General features: G+C 45.7%; 1 protein-coding gene across 4 annotated transcripts in view; it reads left to right on the forward strand.

Moving 5' to 3' along the window:
- CYFIP2 (cytoplasmic FMR1 interacting protein 2) overlaps window positions 1–18,075 on the forward strand; it is a 49,853-nt gene extending 31,778 nt beyond the window's left edge. For 3 of the 4 annotated variants that reach the window (XM_059483340.1, XM_059483342.1, XM_059483341.1), the window contains exons 24-31: window positions 2,644–2,787; window positions 3,584–3,674; window positions 4,327–4,457; window positions 7,541–7,613; window positions 8,115–8,209; window positions 12,572–12,810; window positions 13,222–13,369; window positions 13,932–18,075. In XM_059483340.1, the coding sequence (XP_059339323.1) occupies window positions 2,644–2,787; window positions 3,584–3,674; window positions 4,327–4,457; window positions 7,541–7,613; window positions 8,115–8,209; window positions 12,572–12,810; window positions 13,222–13,369; window positions 13,932–14,099 (1,089 nt within the window). In that variant the 3' untranslated portion in view covers window positions 14,100–18,075. The remainder of the gene's footprint in view (window positions 1–2,643; window positions 2,788–3,583; window positions 3,675–4,326; window positions 4,458–7,540; window positions 7,614–8,114; window positions 8,210–12,571; window positions 12,811–13,221; window positions 13,370–13,931) is intronic. The other variant, XM_059483343.1, reaches the window with a different exon arrangement.
- Window positions 18,076–21,326: the final 3,251 nt, after the last annotated feature.

The following is a 21,326-nucleotide window of genomic DNA, read 5'->3' on the forward strand; positions in this document are numbered from 1 at the left end:
TATTAGACACAAGCCTGCTGTTAGTGCACTGTGTGGCTCTGCAGAGAGCTCCAGGAACCCACCTCATCCTGCAGACAGGCAGGTGTGAATCATCCTGCTCATCTGCAGCCAGTGCACATCCCAAAAGGTCTCTTCTCCCAGTCAGGCTGATTGCTGAGACCCCCACTCAAGGGACGAGCTGGTTGGGAGCTGCTCTCCAGCCCCTTTATCCCACTGAGGTGTGAGGGAGTGCTGCCAGGTGATTTGCTGTACAGCCAAATCTCAGCCCTGCTGTGGGAAAAACCTGGCCAGCTGCACCACAGCTGGGGCCAGGGGTGGTAACCCATCCCAGGGGAACAAGGCACATGCACACACAGAAGTCCCCTGGCCATGGAATAGCAAAGATCCCTCCAGAAATGAATGTGGATTCATGAGCCCACTGAAATAAGGATTTTTTTTTATTCCCCCATGCTAGGATGAGCTAGTGTGCTTGCTGAGTCTGGGGAAATAACAGGGTAAAGGAGCCTACAGGGAGGTGTGGAGGGAAGGTGCAAGGAGCCATCTCTGGCCACTTGGATCACCCCTGCAGCTCTCACTTTCTGAGGACACCTTGGGCTGGGACAGTGCATTGCAAAAGTTAAAGCAACAAAAGCTGTGGGAGTGTGGCTGGGCTGGGGGCCTGGAGCACTGACTTCCCTCTGGGATGGTCATGTTGGCCATTTGGCAGATGTTCCAGGTTGGGCATTACCTGGTGTTTAAACAGAAACACTTTTCAAAAAAAACACATGGCAGTTTTTCACATGTATCAGGGTGCATAACCAGTGGCTTTGGGTCTGTCTCTACCAGACTTTTCAAGACTTGGTTATCTGAGGATGCAGACAGAAGCCTAATTGAGCTGCTCAGTTCTCTGGTATCCAAGGAGCTTTGAAAGTAGGCTTCTGTCTGCCTAAATAATTCTTGACTCTGACACATACCCACATACTCAGGGCCTTTTTTTTTTCCTTAAAGTTTTGCTGGGAGAGAAAGGTCTTGCTTATTGTGAATGAGCCTCCAAGGCAGTCTTTCTGCACTTAATATTGTGTTTCAGGGCTATTTGCACCTACCAGGAACAAGAGGTGAAATTACATTTCACAGAAAAGAGGGGACTTTCTAGCTGATCCTTATTTCTGCTGGTTCAAAGAGCACTTAGGAATTATAGCAGGTAACAACCTGCTGGACCAGACCTGTAGGGCTGTGACAGAATGAGGGTGAATTAATTGATTAAAGTAACTGACAAGTCTGTGAAAGCGTGGTCAGTGCACTGGTGAAATTCTGTACCTGAGAGCAAAAGAAAATACTTTTCCAATTTTCAGCCAATGACTTAGTAACCCATTAGCAGCTCAGAGGAAGTGTTAAAAGTAAACCTTGTGGAGTGAGTCAGGAGAGGAGGGTGATGGGAGCCTCCAGCTGGGGATATTGCAGCAGTGGTGGAGCAAAGACAACATTTTGCCCTGTTCTGGTACCCCAGCCCTGGCTCCCTTTCACCCAAACCTCCTCAGTGCCTTCATCCCATCCCTCCCTTGGCTCCATTACTGGCAGGAAAGGATCCCTGTAGAATATGTCTGCAGTATCCACAGGAAGGCATTTGGGATTCAGTCTAATTTGTTTCCTTATCTTTGTTTTACCTGTAGGTCAGCATGAGCCTGGGGTTAATCTGTGTTTTGTTGGAAGGGGCACTGCATGCCAGGATCTTTTCCAGGCTGGCTTTTTTGCTGTTCCCCGAGGCTGAGGTGGAGATGTCAGGGGGAGAGTGCAGCCCCTCTGCTGGGCTGAGTCGTGATGCCAACACTGACATTGCAGAGCCCTCTCTGAGCATGTGGTGTCTCAGCTAAATCTGATTCTCAGTACTGCTCTGCAGAGCACACAAGTGAATTAATTCCCCCTACTTCTCTTTGCCTCACACTAAATGAATCCTGTAAATGTTCCAGTAATGAAATGTTGCAGCAATTTCCATGTTTCCAAGATGACACTGATAGAGTACATTCCTGGAAATCACTTTCTGTTCTCTGCTGCTAAGAATTTTTGGGGGCAATGTCCTGGGCACCATTCTCCCCAGACCAGTGTCAGGTCTTACCCTTGACACAGACCCATGGGATGTCTGTTAAGTAGAGGCTGATGTAAAGCTTTGCAGGATGGAAAGAGGATCTTTTCTGTGTCTTTTCCATCTGCCCTTAAACTCAGTTGCTTCAGTTCCTGCTTTTCTTAATCAGCCTCATTTTAAAGCAAGTGCTCATAGGGGAAAAAAAATCTTTCTGCTTGAATGTATGTAAAACTTTTCATTTTAGTGGAGAACAATTTGATTTTGAAGAGGCAAAGGGTCACTGAACTGTAATATTTGATTGGGAGTGTATGGGAGAGTAAATTACCTTGGAAATGAAAGTGGTGTTGCTACATACATGTCATAAAACCTTGTGACATGACAGTGTTGAGGTTAGAGTATATCTGAGCACATAGGAAGAAAAGCAGTCTTGTCTCCTACAAGAAGCTCAAGTGGGAATGGCCATCGGTATTATTATTTATCTTCCTCCTCCTTAAAATTTGTAGCGATGGAACATAATACTGTGATAAGAGAATTACTGGTCAGGAATTACAGGTCCTGTGACTGTCTCTAATTCCAATTTGCAGCCTCTCAACATCGCCTACAGCCACATCTACAGCTCCTACCGCAACTTCGTGGGGCCACCGCATTTCAAGACCATCTGTCGGCTCCTGGGCTACCAGGGCATTGCTGTAGTCATGGAGGAGCTGCTGAAGATTGTCAAGAGCCTGGTAATTCTGTGCCTGGCCCTGGTGCTGGAGAGACCCCAAAGCTGGATGGGGGCAGGCAGTGTGGGCGTTGGGATCGGGGTGTTGGCATCGGGGCACCGTCGTGTCTCTCGATCCACGCTGGAGCACTTGGAGCCATGGGCTGGTTTTCAGTGATGAGGAATCCCAGTGATTCCTGTGGGATGGTGGAGTGCCTCAGCAGGATCAGACAGCACTCAGCACAAAGATTTTACAGTTGACTAAATGGAATTTAGTGCCTTATCTCATGTAATGTATCCACAGGGTGCAGGTGTGTAACTCCAAATGACAGCAAGGGCTTTAAGCTAAGCAGTGTGCTGTGCTCTAATCCTTGTGTGATCCAAACATCTGATCTGCAGAAACTTGCTCTACATGAATGTAAATTCTTTATTAAACTCTTGAGCATCCAGGGATCATTCCTCAGGTGGAAGGAGCATTTCCTGTGCTAGGGAGTGAGTCCTTTGGCAAGCTGCATCTAAGACTGAGCCTTGTTTTAGATTTCAGCTGCAAACAATGCAAACACAGCAAGCTGTATTTTGAAGTTGAAAATCCATGCAGCTGGGATTTACTCTTTGGGAGGAAGCTGTAAAAGCACTCTGACTCCATACACTTGGGCTGAATTTAATATTTGAGTGAAATCCAAATTAAGGAAGTTCTTCTCAGACTCCAGCTGAGGTTTCATTATGTGCTGTCAGATGTGGACCCATGCACAACCAGCCTCTTTCAAAACCAGTGCCAGGAGACCTGGCATTCCAGTTTAACCTCCCTTTGTCTCCAACAGCTCCAAGGCACCATCCTGCAGTATGTGAAGACTCTGATTGAAGTCATGCCCAAGATCTGCCGCTTGCCAAGACATGAATATGGCTCTCCAGGTGGGTGCTGCTGGTGGGATCCTTCAGCAGGAGCTCAGCCGTGGGTTGCTGCAGCATTTTCTGAGGCCCACACTGATGGTTAATCCAGGCTGGGCACCTGTCCTGCCACTTGCAGCCAGGTTTTCTGGGACACTTTCAGCTCCTCTGCTGTTAACGCTGGAACAGGTATAGGAAACCTTCCCAGGAAATCTCCTGCTGGAAATTTCCTTTTGAGCACATAGATGGCAGATAAGGGAATGTCTTCAGGTAGCCTCTCTTATGTTTTCAGGATTCTGTAAGCTTTTGTGAGTTCACTGGTATTTTTAAATGCTCTGTTTAGCTGGTGAAGAGATTTTTTTGCAGCATGCCTGCAGTCAAAAACTGTGGCTGCTGTACATAAGCCAGCACCAAGTCATCCATCACAGCCTGGAACCTCTTTCCTCCTCTGATGAAGAAATCCAGGGAGTTTAAATGACTTACTCCCTATTTCCCAAGGCTGACTGAAAGCAGGATAAGACACTGCCTGTTAGTCCTTCCCAATGCCAATCTCTGTATATCCATTTAGCAGCTGCAATTTGTGATTAAGGGAATACCAGATACTGATCATCTTTTCATCCAAATTACCGGGAAGTGATTCCAATCTCTTTCTGACTGCCCTTCCTTCTCTTTTAAGGAATCCTGGAGTTTTTCCACCACCAGCTGAAGGACATCATTGAGTATGCAGAGCTGAAGACTGATGTGTTCCAGAGCCTCAGAGAAGTGGGCAATGCCATTCTCTTCTGCCTCCTTATCGAGCAGGCTTTGGTAAGGCAAAACCCCCACACCAATGTGGTACCTGAAATTTCCAGCTCAAGAGTAGAAGTGCAAGTGGGTTCTCCAGCAGAAGAGTTTCAGAAGTGTTACTTTCCAGCTTCTCAAGTTCTCAGGGTCTCTCTGGGGCTGTGTTATTGGAGTCTTGGGCATGTCCATGGGGATGGTGTGCGTTGGCACTGGGTCAGGCCTCTGGCATGGCTGAATCTGAATACTGGAAGATCCAGATTTCATTCTTGGACCTAAAGCTGCCCCTTGTTTGTCCTGCTTAGAAATAAAACCAACTGGAGTTAATTTCTAGATTGTAAGCTCTCTGGGGCAGGGATCAATACTTTTTTATATGCATATTTGTACAGTGAGAAGTAGATTTGATCCCTCTGCTCTTTTGGGGTGCCAGTGCAATGGAAACAATCTCATTGATTGTAATGGTGGAATGGATAAAGCAGTCCAACAGGAAGGAAATATGATGATTATATATGTCCTAGGACATCTTCACTGAAAATTTGGCTGGAGTAACAACTTGGTATTGCCCCCTGCACTGGAGTTTTAAATGTGCACAAGTCTCTCAGTAATGTGATGCCCTTACTTGTGTGGGGCAAAGGCTGTAGCTGAGTGCCACTCATCTTTTTAGCTCCTAGTTTTTCACAAAACAAATTTACGAAGCAATGAATTTATTTCATAATTTAGCCCAGAGCCAACTGAGGAGTGCTCAACAACACAAGTATGTTAAATATGCATACTGTGTCATAATGGTTTGGGCGGAGTTGTTTCAATTTTTCCAGAAATATTTCAAAATTACTTCCTTAGCATAAGACAGAATTTCCAAGCAAAACCAGGAGTTTTGTTCAGAGCAAAGCCTTAATAAAGTTCAAAGATTCCAAGTTTTATCTGGCCATAGAGCACAGAGGAAACTAAAAGTCTCTGCATGTCCTCAAAATGGATATTTCTGCCCTTGCCTTTGCATTTTAACTCAAGATCTAGAGACTTTTAATTCTTGGTGTAGTGTATCAAACACATTCAGTGAACAGTGGTTGCATAAGATGAATACAAGAGATGTGTATCACCCAGCAGCTTGGCTGTTATAGAATTTTATAGAATGACCAGAGTTGCCAACTTTACTCTGGCAGTTTCTGTTCTCTTTGTGGCTTTGTCAGTGCTTCCTGCTGTTCCCAGTGTTGGGTTTTCTGCTGGATGTACTGCATTTGCCTTTCCTGTCACATCTTTAATGGAATGCTCAAGGGACATGGTGGTTTCTTTAGAAATCCTTCATTTCAATGCAGAAATGTTCCTTCAGTCCCAAGAACTGTACATCAGCAGTGTACTGGCATTTTAGAATAGCAGAAAATAAAGATGATGGGAATTTGGGGTTCCTTTAAGGAAGGCTGCCCACCAAAGTCCACATCTGCTACTTTCTATGCCAGACAAAGTCTCTCCCTCTTGGATCCTCTGTTTTTTCTTGCAGTAACAGGCTTGGAATACAAAGCCATTTTGCATGCAGTGGGCACTGGTTCCCACTTGCTGGAGGATGTCAGATGCACAGAGCCGTCACAGAACAAGATTTTCCCTCTAATGGAGCTCTTGTGCAGCAGGAGGAATTGCTTTTATACTGCAATTACCTTCAGAGCTGTCTGAGTGATCTAAGGCTGCTGGTATTTGCTGGCAAAAATGGCTCTGATGCAGATGTCCAGTCTGCTGCATTTTACCCCCTTTTTATTGTTTAAGTTTGAGGAATGAGAGGTTGCTTGGGATTAAATTTCTAAGCAGAGTTTGTGCTCTCGGTTAATGGGCCTTGGGGAAGAGGTCTGTTAATAACACAACTCATTTTGGGACAGATATGAGGTGAATGCAGGCTGCAAATGGCTGAAAATGCTCACTGTATTAGAGGAAAACAACTGTGGAAGAACATTCACCTAGGAATGAAACAGTGTTTTGCAAACAAAATGGCCAAGGTGGCAGGCCCACTCCGTTAGCATCAGCACCTCTGTGCCCGTGGAGGGGCCCCAGACTGTTCCTGTCCCTCCAGCACTGTGTCACAAACTGCACTCCCACAAACTTGCTCTCATCCCAGCATCCATGCGCCAGTGCAGCCTCCTGCAGCTCCATGCTCCTCTGTCCTGCTGGCTGGGAGGGTGCTGTGCACCCCTGCATCCCAACAGGCCCAGCCCAGCCATTCCATGCGGGCCCGGGTTCCTCCTGCTGCGCTCTCATGATCTGCTTCCGAGTGTGTCCCCATCTCTCCAGTGAGCTCAGAACTGAAAGCATGGCCTGGGAGCAGGCTTTGGCAGGAGCAGGCTGGTGCCTTGTCGTGACACGATGCCTCTGTGTTGAACAGCTTTGGTTTCCTCGCTGCTGTTTCCCATTGCAGACTCGTGTACAATGTACTGTCGGCCATCGCTCCTCAGTCTCCACCTGCCTTTTTCTAGGTTTCTCCTCCTTGTGCATCTGTGTTTGGGATTATTTTTTTCTCAAGTGCATTGGCATGCATCCCCTAAGGTGGCATCTCATGGTGTTATTCCTCTCTGGACTTCTGTTTTATACTTCTTGGTGCCTGCACCACTGGGATTCTGGTAGCCCTGGCTGAGAACACCACACCAACAACCAAATCATTTCAGAGCAGTTATGATGTGCCTATTTGCAGAAGAGCCACATGGCAGTATATTTTTCATGTACACTTCCTAAAATAAGTAAGCTAAAGGGTAATTTCCACCTGGGCACTCTCTTAAAGAACAGGCTGCAGGAATTCATTCAGGGCAAGATGAAATGGAAACTTCCATATTCTTTATCCCCTCTTACTTTCAGGGCTAATTAGTAGGACAGAAAATCAGTGTAAAGGTCTAACCTTATACAGGCAGGAAGTAACTTAACTTGAGTTAGGGAAACTTCCTGACTGAAGCTGAAGTGCTACATCCAGTTTTAGATCATTTCAGTTCAAACACTGGAGTTACTACTGAGCTGGGTTGGATCTGAGTAGGTGCTGTAGGTGTAAGCTGTTGTAGTGTTGCCCAGGCCCCTGAGCCATTCACTCTCCCCCATAGGTATTTTATAACTTACTTTATCTTTCTTTCTTCCTGCCTCAGTCCCAGGAAGAAGTTTGTGATTTGCTGCATGCTGCTCCCTTCCAAAATATTTTGCCCAGGGTCTACATCAAAGGTAAGAAGCTGAGAGGGAAGCAGTGGGCAGACTCAGAGGTGTCTGCCCAGAGACTGTTTTCTCTCCCATCTCTGCTGAGGATTAGCTCTGACCCTGCTTCCCCCTCCAAACAGATCAGTGGATACAGCCAAACATCAGGTGCAAACAAAAGCCAGGGGTGCATCACCTGTAGCATAGTTACAACCTGAAACGTCAGTCAGCTCGGGGGTTCCCTTGAGGTTTGGAAGCCATTTCACAGCCTCTTTGGAGAGTGGCAGCATGAAATGTCCATCTCAACAGGAGTGCTCGGGAGCAGGGCCGTGCTTTGGACATGTGTGATAAAGCTGCTGCTGAGACTGCACTGCCCATCCCTCCCTCCCGTGCATCACTGGCCCCTCATTGCTGTGGTTTGGCTCCCTGATCCCACAGTCTCCTCGGATGGTTGTGGGGGGCAGCTCTGAGCAAACTCTGGCGGGTCTCCACTTCCTCCTCTCATTTCACTGTTTGCTGCTCGCTTGACAGAAGGAGAACGCTTGGAGGTGCGCATGAAGCGTCTCGAAGCCAAGTATGCCCCACTCCACCTGGTTCCCCTAATAGAGAGGCTGGGCACTCCGCAGGTAAGGATTGCATTGGAAGGGATGGCTGTTGGAAACTCGTAGCAGTCCCCACGTGGCCTGCTTGGCCTTGGGAAAAGTGATCCTTTTTTTTTTATTGATTGATTGTTTCTTCCCACAAAACATCAATTGGACAAGCAAATCGGAATCCTTGCCCAAGCAAACACTCTAAAGGGAAATTCGTGAGGGACCACACACAATTTGTGTGTTGCTGCCTCCAGTCAGGAGAGCTGGCAGGGAGCTATAAGGCAAGTGTGCTAGTAGCCAGTTCTGAATCAGAACAACTCCAAAAACCTCTTCGTCTACACTTTAAAAAGATGGAGAATTGCTGGAGTGGTTTGAGGAGAATCTTTGCAGAGCTGTCCTAACAATCAATTGCCATCACTTTTGGGGATCCCGTTTTAGGACTGCAGTGGGGTCCATTTAAGCTCATCCCTGTCAAGGAATTCATCTGAGAATGGTTTCCCTCCTAGCACATGCTTAGAGCTTCAGCACATGCTTAAAATTTACGGCTCCATTTAAGAATCTTCTTGATGTGGGTCTCAGCTTGGGAAAGATCTCTTGTGCAGAAACTCAGTACTGTTTAAAATATCTTCCTAGACTGATCAGTGCAATGGGCAAAATTTGAGCTCCATTGATAGAAATTATCAAACTTCAAGTGCCCATTTACTTGGGGTTGATGGGATAAAAATCTTTCAAGTATCAAATGAATCAACACCCTTTTCCTGTAATGTACTGATGAGGGAATGGAGAGAACACTCAGCTGGTGTAGGAGGTGACAGATTTATGGCAGGCAGAAAGTGGTTGGTATTTTTTCCTGTATTTTTTTCTCATGGATGAAGGACATTTTGAACTTTGCATCATTGGAAATCATCTGAAATAGAGAAATTGGCTGGATAACTGAGGACTTTATCTTACTCTGTAGACACTTCCTTTTAAAGGAGACACTCAAGAAAAACAATTCACCTCTGTGTTTTCGTGTCTTTGTGTTGGTCTTTCTATCTCTCCTTCTTTCCATGCAAAATCATCATTGAATTCTGCTATTAGAGTCCACTCGTTGCTTATCTCTGCTGTAGTTATAATGGTGATGAAAACAAAAGATATTTCATGTCCCACTAAGAAGTTATTTTTCTGTAAACTGTTCCCATATTCATCACACAGGTACAGTTGGGTACCAGATTTTTTTTTTTTTTAGCTCAAATGTAAATGAACACAAAATTTGCTTTCTATAGGTGCCTCCATAGCTTCTAAGCTTGCTCCTTTTATGCAGTTTTGGACATGCATTTTGGAAATGCAGTTTTGGACACAGGCCATACAGGATTTTTTCCTATAGAATGCATAAATGCCTTGTAACAATTGTCCAGAATCTAAGCTGACATTGCCTGCTCGAAGCCTCTCCCAAAAGGTGGCCCCATGCATGTTATTATAGTGGGGATCTATGGGTTTTTGCAGGTTTTGGGTAGGGTTCTGGCAAGTTCACCGGTAAACAGGCTGTAAAAGAGGTTCAAAAACTGGAAAATCAAAACTGGATTTGTGCAATGGCAGGAAAACTGCCAATGATTGTTGTAAATAATTACTTTGCATTGGAAATCCAGAAGCAGCTGTTTGATGGACCATTTATAAAGAACCAGAGGGGTCAAAGTGGTTCATTAAAGGAATGCTCTCCCTTTTAATGCTGACCATAAAGGTATTTAGTAAGAGGTTTTCAAAAGTGCTTGGTCAGTCTGGTTTTTTCCCTGGAAATAATCAGAGCATTTGTTTCTGAAGACAGAAGGGATAATTGAGTCAGCACAGTGGCATCCTGTATCAATTTACCTTGAGAGCATCCTTCCTCTCCTGATCTTAGAAATCACTGGGACCCCAGACTGTGAGGCAGCTCTGAACACAGCACCAACAGCTCTCCAGCTGCTTTGCCTGAGTTAAGATGTCTCCCCTAGGATGGTAGTCCTGTATCAAAGACTGTGATGAGTCTTAGAACCAAATTCCGTCTGTGAATGTGCATAACTGAGTGGCACTACCTACACTGAAAGCAGATGCATCCCTTTCTAAATTGAGATCTCTTCAGAAATCGTGTACTAAGATCACTGGAGAAGTTTGGTCTCAAAATTGTCCCTTTTATCACTATGTTTTAGCAAACAGTATTGCTAACACCTGATTTACATTTGAAATGGCTCTGTTTCTGCTGTGCCCTCATTTTGCCATGATAGACCAGTGTGTGCAGACCTGTGCCCATAAGAGCTGGGAGCAGGTGAGGAGAGGGACACTGTACAGCCTTTAGCTAAAAAGCTGGGTGAAATAAATCTTTGCTTTACTTGCCAAGCAAACACAGGCAGGTGTGTGCTGTGCAATCAGTGATGCCATCCCTGCTTTTAACAGATCAAGAGATCCCAGACCAAATGTGGCCTCTATGATGACAGCTTTCCCTTGATATTTGCTATTAGTTGAACACTAATTGAGCTGGGGTCCCCAGAACATCCTTGAAATTGTGGCACAAGCAAGAATTGAAACGCTTCTAATTTCAAGAGCATCCAAACTAAAAATGCTTGAGGTTACTGCCAGCATAAATTGATAATCAGGAATGGGGATGTGCAGGCACATTCATGCATTTTTCAGAGTGGAATGAAGATGACCCAAGTAAACCAAGCATGATTCATGTTCTTAATATCTGGCCAGGACCTGTGCCTGCCCTTTGTCCCAGCTGCTCTGAGTCCCCATCATGGCTGATTGGGATAACATTTTTATAGGCATTGCAGGGACAGCTGGAAATGGAGAAAATGCTTAAAAACTGCTTAAAGCTCCAGGAAGTCCTCTGGGATAGGCAGGGTCTCAGTCAATGTCACACTTGTTCTGTGTGCCTGTTCTAGAATGTGGGAGGGATGAAGGGCTCTGCCTGTGCAGCCACTCCTCTGCCAAGGTGAGCACGGCAGAGCCAGAGCCTCCCACAGCCATGGGCACGGCTCTGACAGCACCCAGCTCCCATTTCATGGGTTAGTTTTGGCTGCACTGCAAAGAGAAGTCAGTCCTGCCACTGGAACAGCAGGAAATGGGGCAGCTGAGAGGATACCAGGGCAATGGGAGACCCCCATGCTTCTTGCACCTCTCAGTGAGCTGGGGGAAGGCCCTGCTTGCTTGTTTTAAACCCCCCCGTTTTTCTTTTTTTATTATTGTTTTGTCCTCTTGGGGAGCAGTGGGGCTGAAATGAAGTTAATTCTCTTTTAACTTGCCTCTAGTGTAAAAGCCAAAATAACTTAATCCAGTGGAGCCATTCCAAATTTGTATATCTAAATCTGCGAGGGGATGTCACAGAAATTATCCACGCGTGTGAAAATTATCCACGTGTGTAAAGCTTCCACATCTGGGAAAAAATTATTTGGCTTTTTTATAAACCACAAGTTTTTCAGTATCAAGTTTGCAGTGGCTTCTCATCTTCCTCAGAGCTTTTTAACCCTAACTACAAAAGAAATCAAGAAAGCCATACGCTATATCTGCATTTTGAAGAGATGATGGCAATGCCCTGGGAAGCAAAATGTCCCTGTTCTCTCCTGTTTTATCTTCATAACCTGCAGAAATCATGAGACGAAACCCATAAAATGAATCATGAAATGGAAATCTTGAAACGAAGCGCTGAGTAGCACTAACAGGGCAGAGCAGCACGCTAGCAGAATTAAGGATCAGTATTTCTGGTCAGAGCTTTGCCTTCAGCTCTGGTGTTCTGACGTACATAGTTACTCCAAAAGATTCTGAGGTCAGTGAAATAGAGCAGAGCACTGAGGTGGTGTTTGCAGGGGTCCCAGGATGAGGGAAGAAATGAGAATGTTGACTCCATATTTCAGAAGGCTTGATTTATCATTTTATGATATATATTATATTAAAATTATGCTAAAAGAATAGAAGAAAGGATTTCATCAGAAGGCTAGCTAAGACTAGAAAAAGAATGATAACAAAGGCTTGTGACTGACTGAGACAGTCTGAGACAGCTGGACTGTGATTGGCCGTTAATTAGAAACAACTCTATGAGACCAATAACAGATGCACCTGTTGCATTCCACAGCAGCAGATAGCCATTGTTTATATTTTGTTCCTGAGGCCTCTCAGCTTCTTAGGAGAAAAAAATCCTAAGGAAAGCATTTTTCATAAAACATGTCTGTGACAGAGCACCACATTAATCCTCCTGTGTGAGGGATGAGGCATCCCTCCCTGGTGGGAAGTGCCATGGGAGCAGCAATCAGAGGTAAGGTTGGGGTGGGCAGTGCCATGGGAGCAGCCATCAGAGGTAAGGTTGGACCTCCAGGGACTGACCAGGCAGCGTTAAACCCGGCGGGCGTGGGTCACATCCTCACTTGTGTCCCTGTGGCTGTCCCTCAGCAAATAGCCATCGCCCGGGAGGGGGACCTGCTGACCAAGGAGCGGCTGTGCTGCGGGCTCTCCATGTTCGAGGTGATCCTGACGCGCATCCGCAGCTACCTGCAGGACCCCATCTGGCGCGGGCCGCCGCCCACCAACGGCGTCATGCACGTGGACGAGTGCGTGGAGTTCCACCGGCTCTGGAGCGCCATGCAGTTCGTGTACTGCATCCCCGTGGGCACCAACGAGTTCACGGCAGAGTGAGTGTCCCCAGCCAGGCCCCCCGGTGCCCTCAGCTGCAGAGAGAGCCTCTGTGGAGGTAGAAGGGCAATGTGGGTCCTTGGTTTGCTCATCTTTGTGTTGGAACAGCTGGAGGAAAGAGCAAGGTAAAGGGACATGCTTGAAGGCAGGAGATGGGTAGATGGGCCAACAACCCATCTATGAGTACTATGTCCTCACCCATCTTACCCCGTGGTTCATCCTACACAGCCTGGCCTGGGTATAATCCTGTATTCTCTCCTTCTGGGTTCATTTTCTCTAGGTGTATACTCAGGACTGAACCCGGTTTCCCTAGGAATTCACCCAAGAAAGTTCCTGGTGCCGTGGTACTTCTCTTGCCTAACTCTTATCCTGTCATGTCTCCCCACCCATCACCCTGCTCCTCCCTCCAGGCAGTGCTTTGGAGATGGTCTGAACTGGGCAGGTTGCTCTATCATTGTTCTCCTTGGACAGCAGCGGCGCTTTGACCTCTTCGACTTCTGCTACCACCTGCTGAAGGTGCAGAGGCAGGATGGGAAAGATGAAATCATAAAAAACGTGGTAAGTTGAAGGGTGAGGTCCCAAAGGAGCCAAGCCAGCACACTTCTTTCTATTTTGTATCCTGCTTTGTCCAAACTCATCAATTACAACAAAGCCTGGTGTTAATCTTATTCCTACTGGCTGCCCTTGCTGCAAGGTTTCCATCTGCAGTCTCAGCAGAGAGGCCAAGATTTTAATTGGCTTGAAAATCAAATCTTTTTTCTCCCAAAGCTTTTCCCTTCTTCCTGGGGTTGGGAAGCTGGACATCAGGAGCTGGTATTCCCAGCAACCATCCTGTGATCTCGCTGGCTTTATCAATAAGCAGCTGGGAGCCTAGACTTTGGAGTGGTTAACTGAGGACCGCTCAGTGATCCTGTTAATGCTCTGTCTTGAGTCATCAAACCCAATAATGAAGCGAGTCACCGGGTCCCTGTGAGGTGCTAAGTGGAACAGGAACATGTGTTAGAGCTGCTTTGCCTTAGCAGAGCTTTCCAGCAGCAGGGCACAGGTGCTGCTACTTCCTAGCTGGTCAGATGACATAAGACCCTTCATGTGCTGTTTCTCTCCCTCACCACCCCTCCAGCCCTTGAAGAAGATGGCCGACAGGATCAGGAAGTATCAGATCCTGAACAACGAGATCTTTGCCATCCTGAACAAGTACATGAAGTCGGTGGAAACAGACAGTTCCACGGTGGAGCACGTGCGCTGCTTCCAGCCCCCCATCCACCAGTCGCTGGCCACCACCTGCTAGTGTGGACACGGACCCTGCACGGGGTGGGAAGGGAGCAGGGACTGAACCCAAACCAGCTGGGAGGGGTAAACTCGGTGGTGTGAGGCCTGCCAAGGGAGTGAGGCTGGGTCTGCCTCTCCACTCGAGGACACACCGTCCCCTCGCCCCGCTGGAGTGCATGTTCCTCTGTACCATCCCTGTGATCGGTTTTACTCGTAGCTTTCGGACTTGAGGGGGGGTGGGGGTGGGTGGGCAAAATGTGCTTTTCTTCCATGAAGTGGTCCAGTTTTCCCTGTGATTCACCCAGTCCACACATCTCTCTGAAGCCATACTGCAGCCTCAGGTGGGAGAGCTCCACGCTCCCACAGCACCAGGAACCCGCTCCCACTGCAGAAACAGTGGGACAAATCAACACCCCTGTGACATGTGCCACCAGCCAAGGAGCAGGAGGGGCTGAAGACAAGTCCCTGATCCACTCTTTGAGGGGAAGAAGGGATGAAGGCAGGATGTCACCCATGGCAGTGCCCTGAGGAGCAAGTGCTGGGTGCAGAGGAGCCCCGCCAGGCTGGCTGTGGATGGATGTCTCATCCAGCTTTGTGCTCTCTGCTTGTCCTTGGCCTTTCCAGCAGTTGTTTTCATGAGCTTTGGCATGTGGGCTTGAGGATAGCAATGAGGCAGTCACCAGATAACTCCTCAGCACTTCAGAGAGCTGGGGAAACAGAAAACAGCCTGGCTTTTTCCATGCTATGGGACGTCCACTTATTTTATGCAGAGGTTCTCCCCTGAAGACACATTTTCATATGTCTGGTTTATCTTCCAATAAACCAGATTTCCTGTGGACTACAGAAGAGGCTGCATTCATGTGAATGTGCTCTCAAACATATTAATTTGGGTGGAAACAATCACTGGTGCTGACAGGATGCAGGTGTAGTTACCTTGAACATATGGGATCTTTGTTCTTCAGCCAAGGGTGAGAGCAGGGTGTGTAATATGTGTGTTCTGGGATGCTATTTTCCCTTGGTTTAGACAAATTCCTAGTGGCACAGCAAACAAATACCTTTCTCCAGAGAATGGTGACTACCAGCAGGGCTTAGGAAATTTCCCATCACTCAGAAATCATGTGATTGTTTAGGAAAGATAAAATATAGGATAAGCTTTAAAAAATACCCAGAATTTTCACAGTTCAGAGAGAACACTGGAGTCTGTTGCCTTTTCCCACTCAGCTAATCTAAGATCCCTGGATATTGAGAAGAGATTCAGGTGGAACTTCAAGGAGGATTTCATAACTCCTGGTCTAACCTGCTTCTAACCCTCAGCAGAGTCATTGGAGTGATACAAAAGCCTGTGAAAGGAGATCAAACCATGTGCTCCAAGAGAAAATGATGCCAGCCTCACAACTGGCAGTGTTTCCTCAGCTCTAGCCTGGCCACAGCAAAAAAATTGCTGTATCCAGATGTGATAATACATATTTGTTCCATGCATTTCATCATGCCTTGTAAACTGCATGCTGTCACAGATGTTAAAAAGGCAGAGCCTGGGCATTTATTCTCTCAGAGGGAGCATATAATTAATTAGTAGAAATATCTGAGCTGGAGTTTTTGTCCTCAGAAACAACAGCCAGCAAAATACTGCTGGCAAGAGGGGATCTTGGTGTGTGAGTTTGTGCTCCCAGACTCTCATCACCTACTCCCTTGATAATCTAATAGTCAATACCCCACACGTGACAAGTGCTGGGCATTTTCACACCTTGAGTTTCTTTTTGTTACTGAGACAGACCTTTTCAGCTGCAGGGAGGAAATTGTGCAGCACAGTAACCTGAAAGTAAAATCAAATCTCAGGAAGTCTGGCTGAAATCTTGGAGTGGCAGGGAAGGAGCCAGCCCAGCAAGGTGAGTTCTTTCCTCTGTGTCATGAGGAAGAGCAGCAGAAGAGCTTCTGGGGCTTTCTCTCTACTTAACTCTTCCTCTAAGGATGTCAGTTCTGACATTCCATCATGATCCAACACTTCTACACTACTGGAGTGAGGGAATCTAGACTTATATATTTTTAAAAGGAAGAGAAGAATCAAGAACTTTATTTTTTGTGGAAAACAAGATGCGAGGAAGATAGATCCGACCAAGATCCTATTTTTCCTGACCTAAATAGCAAGGGCTTGTTATTTTGGTATGAAAGTCTTGCTGAAAAGTTGGCACAAGTCCCTGTCTGGCTTTCAGAGCCACCTCTAGGCACAGCACAAATTAAGTGTCCTATTACATCTGACAAGCTATGGAATGCTGGAGTCTTCTTGGAAACCAGCATGTACCAGAAGTTGCTACAAAAGAATGAACTGTACCAAATGGCCCAGTCTCAGCTGCCTAGACAAAAATGGGATGTAGTAAGGTGAATTTAAATCCCTCTTTTCATCAGTTTAGGTCTGGAGTGAGTCATAAGATATTTCACCTAATAATCTGTAAATCTGTTTGCATTCTTTTCCTGTAGTTTTGCCATAATTCCCTGCAACCCTGCAAAACACAGTTGCACTGGAAAGCTGTTGTACTTATACAGGCTGTACTTGAAAGAACAGGTAGTTGAAATCTATTTGTTGCCCTCAGATTTGCTAGCAAAAATGTCAGATCCCTCCAGATTCCAAGGGATTAAATGTTTTGAGCAAAATGTCAAAGTGCATGAACAAAATGTAAAGTGTTTTGACTGTAGAGTGTGTGCAGATCTTTTGCCTTGTTGCTCAAGTAGTATGAGATATCAGCTAGTAATAATCACAGTCTTAATTTCTGAGATTTGATGTTACTGTCCTTTGATTATCTCAAGGATTCAGATACTCCTTAGCTTCAGTTTTCTCACCCTCTTTGTCTGTATGTGAGAAAGGTCCAAGATTAAGGTCTTTAAACAGCTCCATGAAAATGGAGGTTTTTTTCTCCCATGCTTTTTTAAATGTCATAATTGTTAATGGAAATAGGGAGCAAATTTGTAAGAGTAGGGCTAAATAGTAACAGATTTCCAGAGGTTCAGGGATATTCCCCACACTTGCAGACTTTCTGCCAAGTTTGGGAGTCTTCTTTGCAGTTGTGCTTCAGTCCTGTGTTTTCCAGTCTTTTATAATCTGCAGACTTCTAATGTTTTCTTAGGGAAATGTTGACCCCTGTCTGAATCCTCCCAAGCTCACTGACAATGGAATTGCTTTTTTTACCTATATTTTCCTGCTTATACTAAAGTAGTCTGCAACTGCCCAGCACTCACCAGCCACCACCTGGAATGTCTACTCCAAAGTCAAGCTGTTGGCTCCAAACAGGAATTACAGGGAGGAGAAGGGATGGCCTGTGTCATGCATGAAGTCAGACTGGGTTATTTTAATGTCCCCTCTGGCTTTGCCGTTATAAAATGTGACTGTTGGCAGTGCACATGCTTTTCTGGGATGATGCTACACTTGACTTGCAATGCTAGAATAGAATGGGGAAGCAAACTAGATGAAATTCAGCACTTCAGTGGTTTTCCTTTTAAATTCTGACAGCACTTAGTAGCACTGAACCACATTAGTCCTTTTCCTCCTGCATTACTCCAGTCCAGTAGGTTCATGTGTATTGGAGAACAAAAGAGAAAAGAATCAAAGGTGTAAAAAACCAAGAAAATATTCTCAAAAACTGTTGTCAAATGTACCATATTTGTATGAAAAGCTGCTTGAGTTATTTTGTACAATGAATTTTATTTATGGTGAGGTATATTTACGCTTGTGATCTGATACAGTGTTAAATTTTTGATCCATATTTGCTATGCAGCTGAAGATGATATTTTTGTTTTGTATTATTATTTTTTGCTGTTGTTCTAAAATTCAGCCAACAGAAGCTTCCATCTCCATTAGAAGTGCTTCTGCAAGAATAAAGCATCTGATACCTGGTGATATGTCCCGTAACACAGCAACCAACAATGTGTACAACAAATGTGGGATGACTTTTGTGATGAAGAGAAATAAAAATTGGGCTCATTCATGAAATGGGCAGAATTTACCTTATGGTGTTATCATCATCATTGTGATAACTGTTCTCTGGGGAGAGCTTTCAGTTGTACCTTGCACAAAAGAAAAGCCAATTTGATAAAAATGTTAAGTTTTTCTAAAAATCAAAGGAAAAAATATGAGGCTTTGTGGTCAGCACCAAAACGGACATATTTTCCTATAAAAAAAGTTAATTATTTTTGAGAAGAACTTCCTTGCACAACACATTTTTCATTTTAAAACTTGTTCTAGGATAAAAGGGGAAGGGAAGGGAAAATCGTATAATCATTTTTAATAAATTTTGACAGGTTCTACTCAAAGCTAAACTGAGGAGCTCATTTCCTCTCATTACTGCAGCCTTGTCTACTCTACAGGGGCCTTTTTTTATTCCAGGAGATTCTCCTTGCTGTTATTTTCCCAAATTTCCATTTGAAGCCATTCTTAGTTTTGTGTTGAAGGCACCCAAGGAGCAGCCATGGTTGTTGAGTGCAGAAGTGGGAACCAAGGGAAAAGGTCTGGGAGCTGAGGAATGAGGGAGAAACAACTGCCATGGGTCTGTGGGAGTTGGACTCCTGTGCTCACCAAACTCTAACTGGTGTTCCCTTTCACAGCTTCTTCCCAAGGTTTCCTCATGGGAGCAGCTTCCCAGCTTGAGAGGAGCAGAAATGCAATGATTCTTCACAGAATGGGAGGTGAACTTTACACCATAACCAGGCAGCTCTGTTGATCTTTCCAATGAGCTCTGAGGCTGTGCTGCAGCTCTCTGGGTGATACCCTGCTGGGCAGGACTGTTTGATTGTTCAGAGTTGCCCAATATTTACTGATTTCAACATGGTTCTGCTACAGGGAATGGCAGAGAGAAGAGCAGGACTTTATTCCTGCATCAGCCACTGATACTGGGCAGGTTGTTTGGGTTTTATCCTTTCTCCCATCACGATTTATCTATTTTTTTTCTCTTTTTATTTAACTAATTTTAGCTGCTGCGTCATGGACACCCCAGTTCTCACCCAGTGCTGAGAGCTCACATGGTCTCACTGGAGCCAGCAGCAATTCCTGCTTTGAGTATCAGGGTCCAAGGCTCTGAATTTTGAGCAACCAGCCCTAAGGGAGCAGTATCAGATACAGGCCCCCATCTTTCTTCTTCCTAATGCTCCTAAATATGTTTACATCTCCAGATAAAAGTCTGCTTCCCCAATGGAGGGAACTGCTCATTAATGATTGCTTTCTTATTTCAATAGCTTAACAAAATTACCCTTTCTGTGACCCCCTCTGCAAGTCAGGAGTGCCTTTCACATGCGGCTTTGCTTGATTTAGAGTTCTGCTGCAAACGCCTCCAGATAAGAAGTCTGCAAACAAAGATCTGCTGATTGCGTGTCACTTCACCCACCACTGTCCATCACCAGCCCACCGCTCCTGCTCTGCCAACATGTGGCTTTGTGGGGCCACAGTGACCTGGATAAATTGTTTAGCAACCCTGGGAGAAAGGAGCTGGGATGTATTTTATGGCCCCATGACCCTGGAGCACTCAGCTCAGAGCCACAGGTATGTGCACTGGCATGGGGAGGGCAGAACTGCAAGGGCTGGAGCCCACCGTGGCTGTGGCAGGCTTGGGAGCTGTCTCTGTTGATGTTCTCTAAATCTGGTGGCACCAAATGTCAGCCTCAGCCACTGCAGACATGGTTACCTTGAGATAGGCTGAATTAAAAGCTGTCTGCTCATCAAAGTTCAATCTTTCAAACTTCGGGCATCCTTTCATGTAGTGCTGCAATCATCCAACACCAGGCAATTCCCTTAACCCCTACCTTATCAAATCATTGCCAGAAGAAGGGTTCACCCTCTCTTTGAAGCAGCAAACAGCTCCTTGGATCTCTAAAATGATACAAAGCCAGAGCAAAAAATTACAAAGCTGTTCAGAAACTTTCCACAGAAACCATGCCTAGCAGACATCCAAGGGCAAAAGTTTCCATCACCTGTTAGCAGGATACTTCCACCATTATTTTTAACAGAGGACAGTTGGTACTCAGTAGTTTTCCATCACTTTTTCCAGAACAAGAGATGAGCAGACAGGAGCAGAGGAAAGAACAGCCTTTTGATGTTGCTGGAGAGGTTATTTGCATGCAAAGCTGCCTTGTTCTGCCCCCCGGATTCCAGTCAAGGTTTTGGCCTGCAAACCAGTATTTCAGGAGGAACTGCATTGCTAAAAGATGAGCTGCTATGGAAGACTCCGTGATTTCTGATGAGTTATTTTTAAGGCAGCATCTGATGTGAGTATCAACCCGTGAGGTCATAGCTTGGAGCTAAATTCCCTTAATTACAGCCTTCCCATTAAAATTAGGACATGAAGCAATAAAAGAGGCATTGGCTGCATCCCTGCTTTATTGTTATCAGTCTCAACTTGCCCTTGACTAAGCACAGAAGGCTCCATGCCAACCCTACCTGGCTCTTTACTCCCATATTGCTGTACCCAGCCTTGCTAAATCCTTCAAATTCAGCTCCTGTGACTTCGTGATTCCACAGCCTGCACCCCCCGCAGTCCCTGTGCCAGGAATGAGGAAATACGTGACACACTTGGTTCCATGGCTGATTTCAAAATCTCACTGAAGCTTCTCCCCCCTCAGTGTTGGCCCCCAGGCATTCTCCCTCCCCAGTGTCTGATAGAGCCAGCTCACACTGCAGTGTCCCCTCCTTTTGGGGACATTTTGCTCATCATGTCTCTCTTCCCAGGACTTAGAATGGCTTCTCCTGGAGGTCTCATCCCTTGTCAAATCTGGCAGAAGTGGCCCATAGGCTCAAATTTATCTTTGGGGATGAAAAGGAATACATAAACATACATGTATGTGGTCACATCAGCCTTTCCATTTAGGAAATCAAGCTGACAGGACAAGGTAAAGATGTGGCCTGAAGTGCCTTTTTCTTTTGCCTGCACCATCCATGAAGCTGCACCATGACCAAAAGGATTATTTTAACCCCAGATCTTTTCCATAAAAATTTGCTGCCTCCTTCACACCCCTTTGTGCACAGTGAGCACAGATGTCAACAACACTCATCTGAAAAAGCTTGAAAATTATTTTGGACACGGTTTAACTGCCAATAACTACATCACAATTAGGCCTCCTTGGCTACGAGCAAGATCTCAGGGTGTTGGAAAAGGTCCAGCAAAGGGGAGAGCCCCAAGCACCAGAGTGAGCAGGCAGAGCAGCCTGTGAGGGGACAGGAACTCCCCCAGCCAGCACTGCAAACAGCAAATACTTGTCCCTCTTCACC

Source organism: Ammospiza nelsoni, chromosome 16 (assembly GCF_027579445.1).
Source record: "Ammospiza nelsoni isolate bAmmNel1 chromosome 16, bAmmNel1.pri, whole genome shotgun sequence".
NCBI lineage: Eukaryota > Metazoa > Chordata > Aves > Passeriformes > Passerellidae > Ammospiza > Ammospiza nelsoni.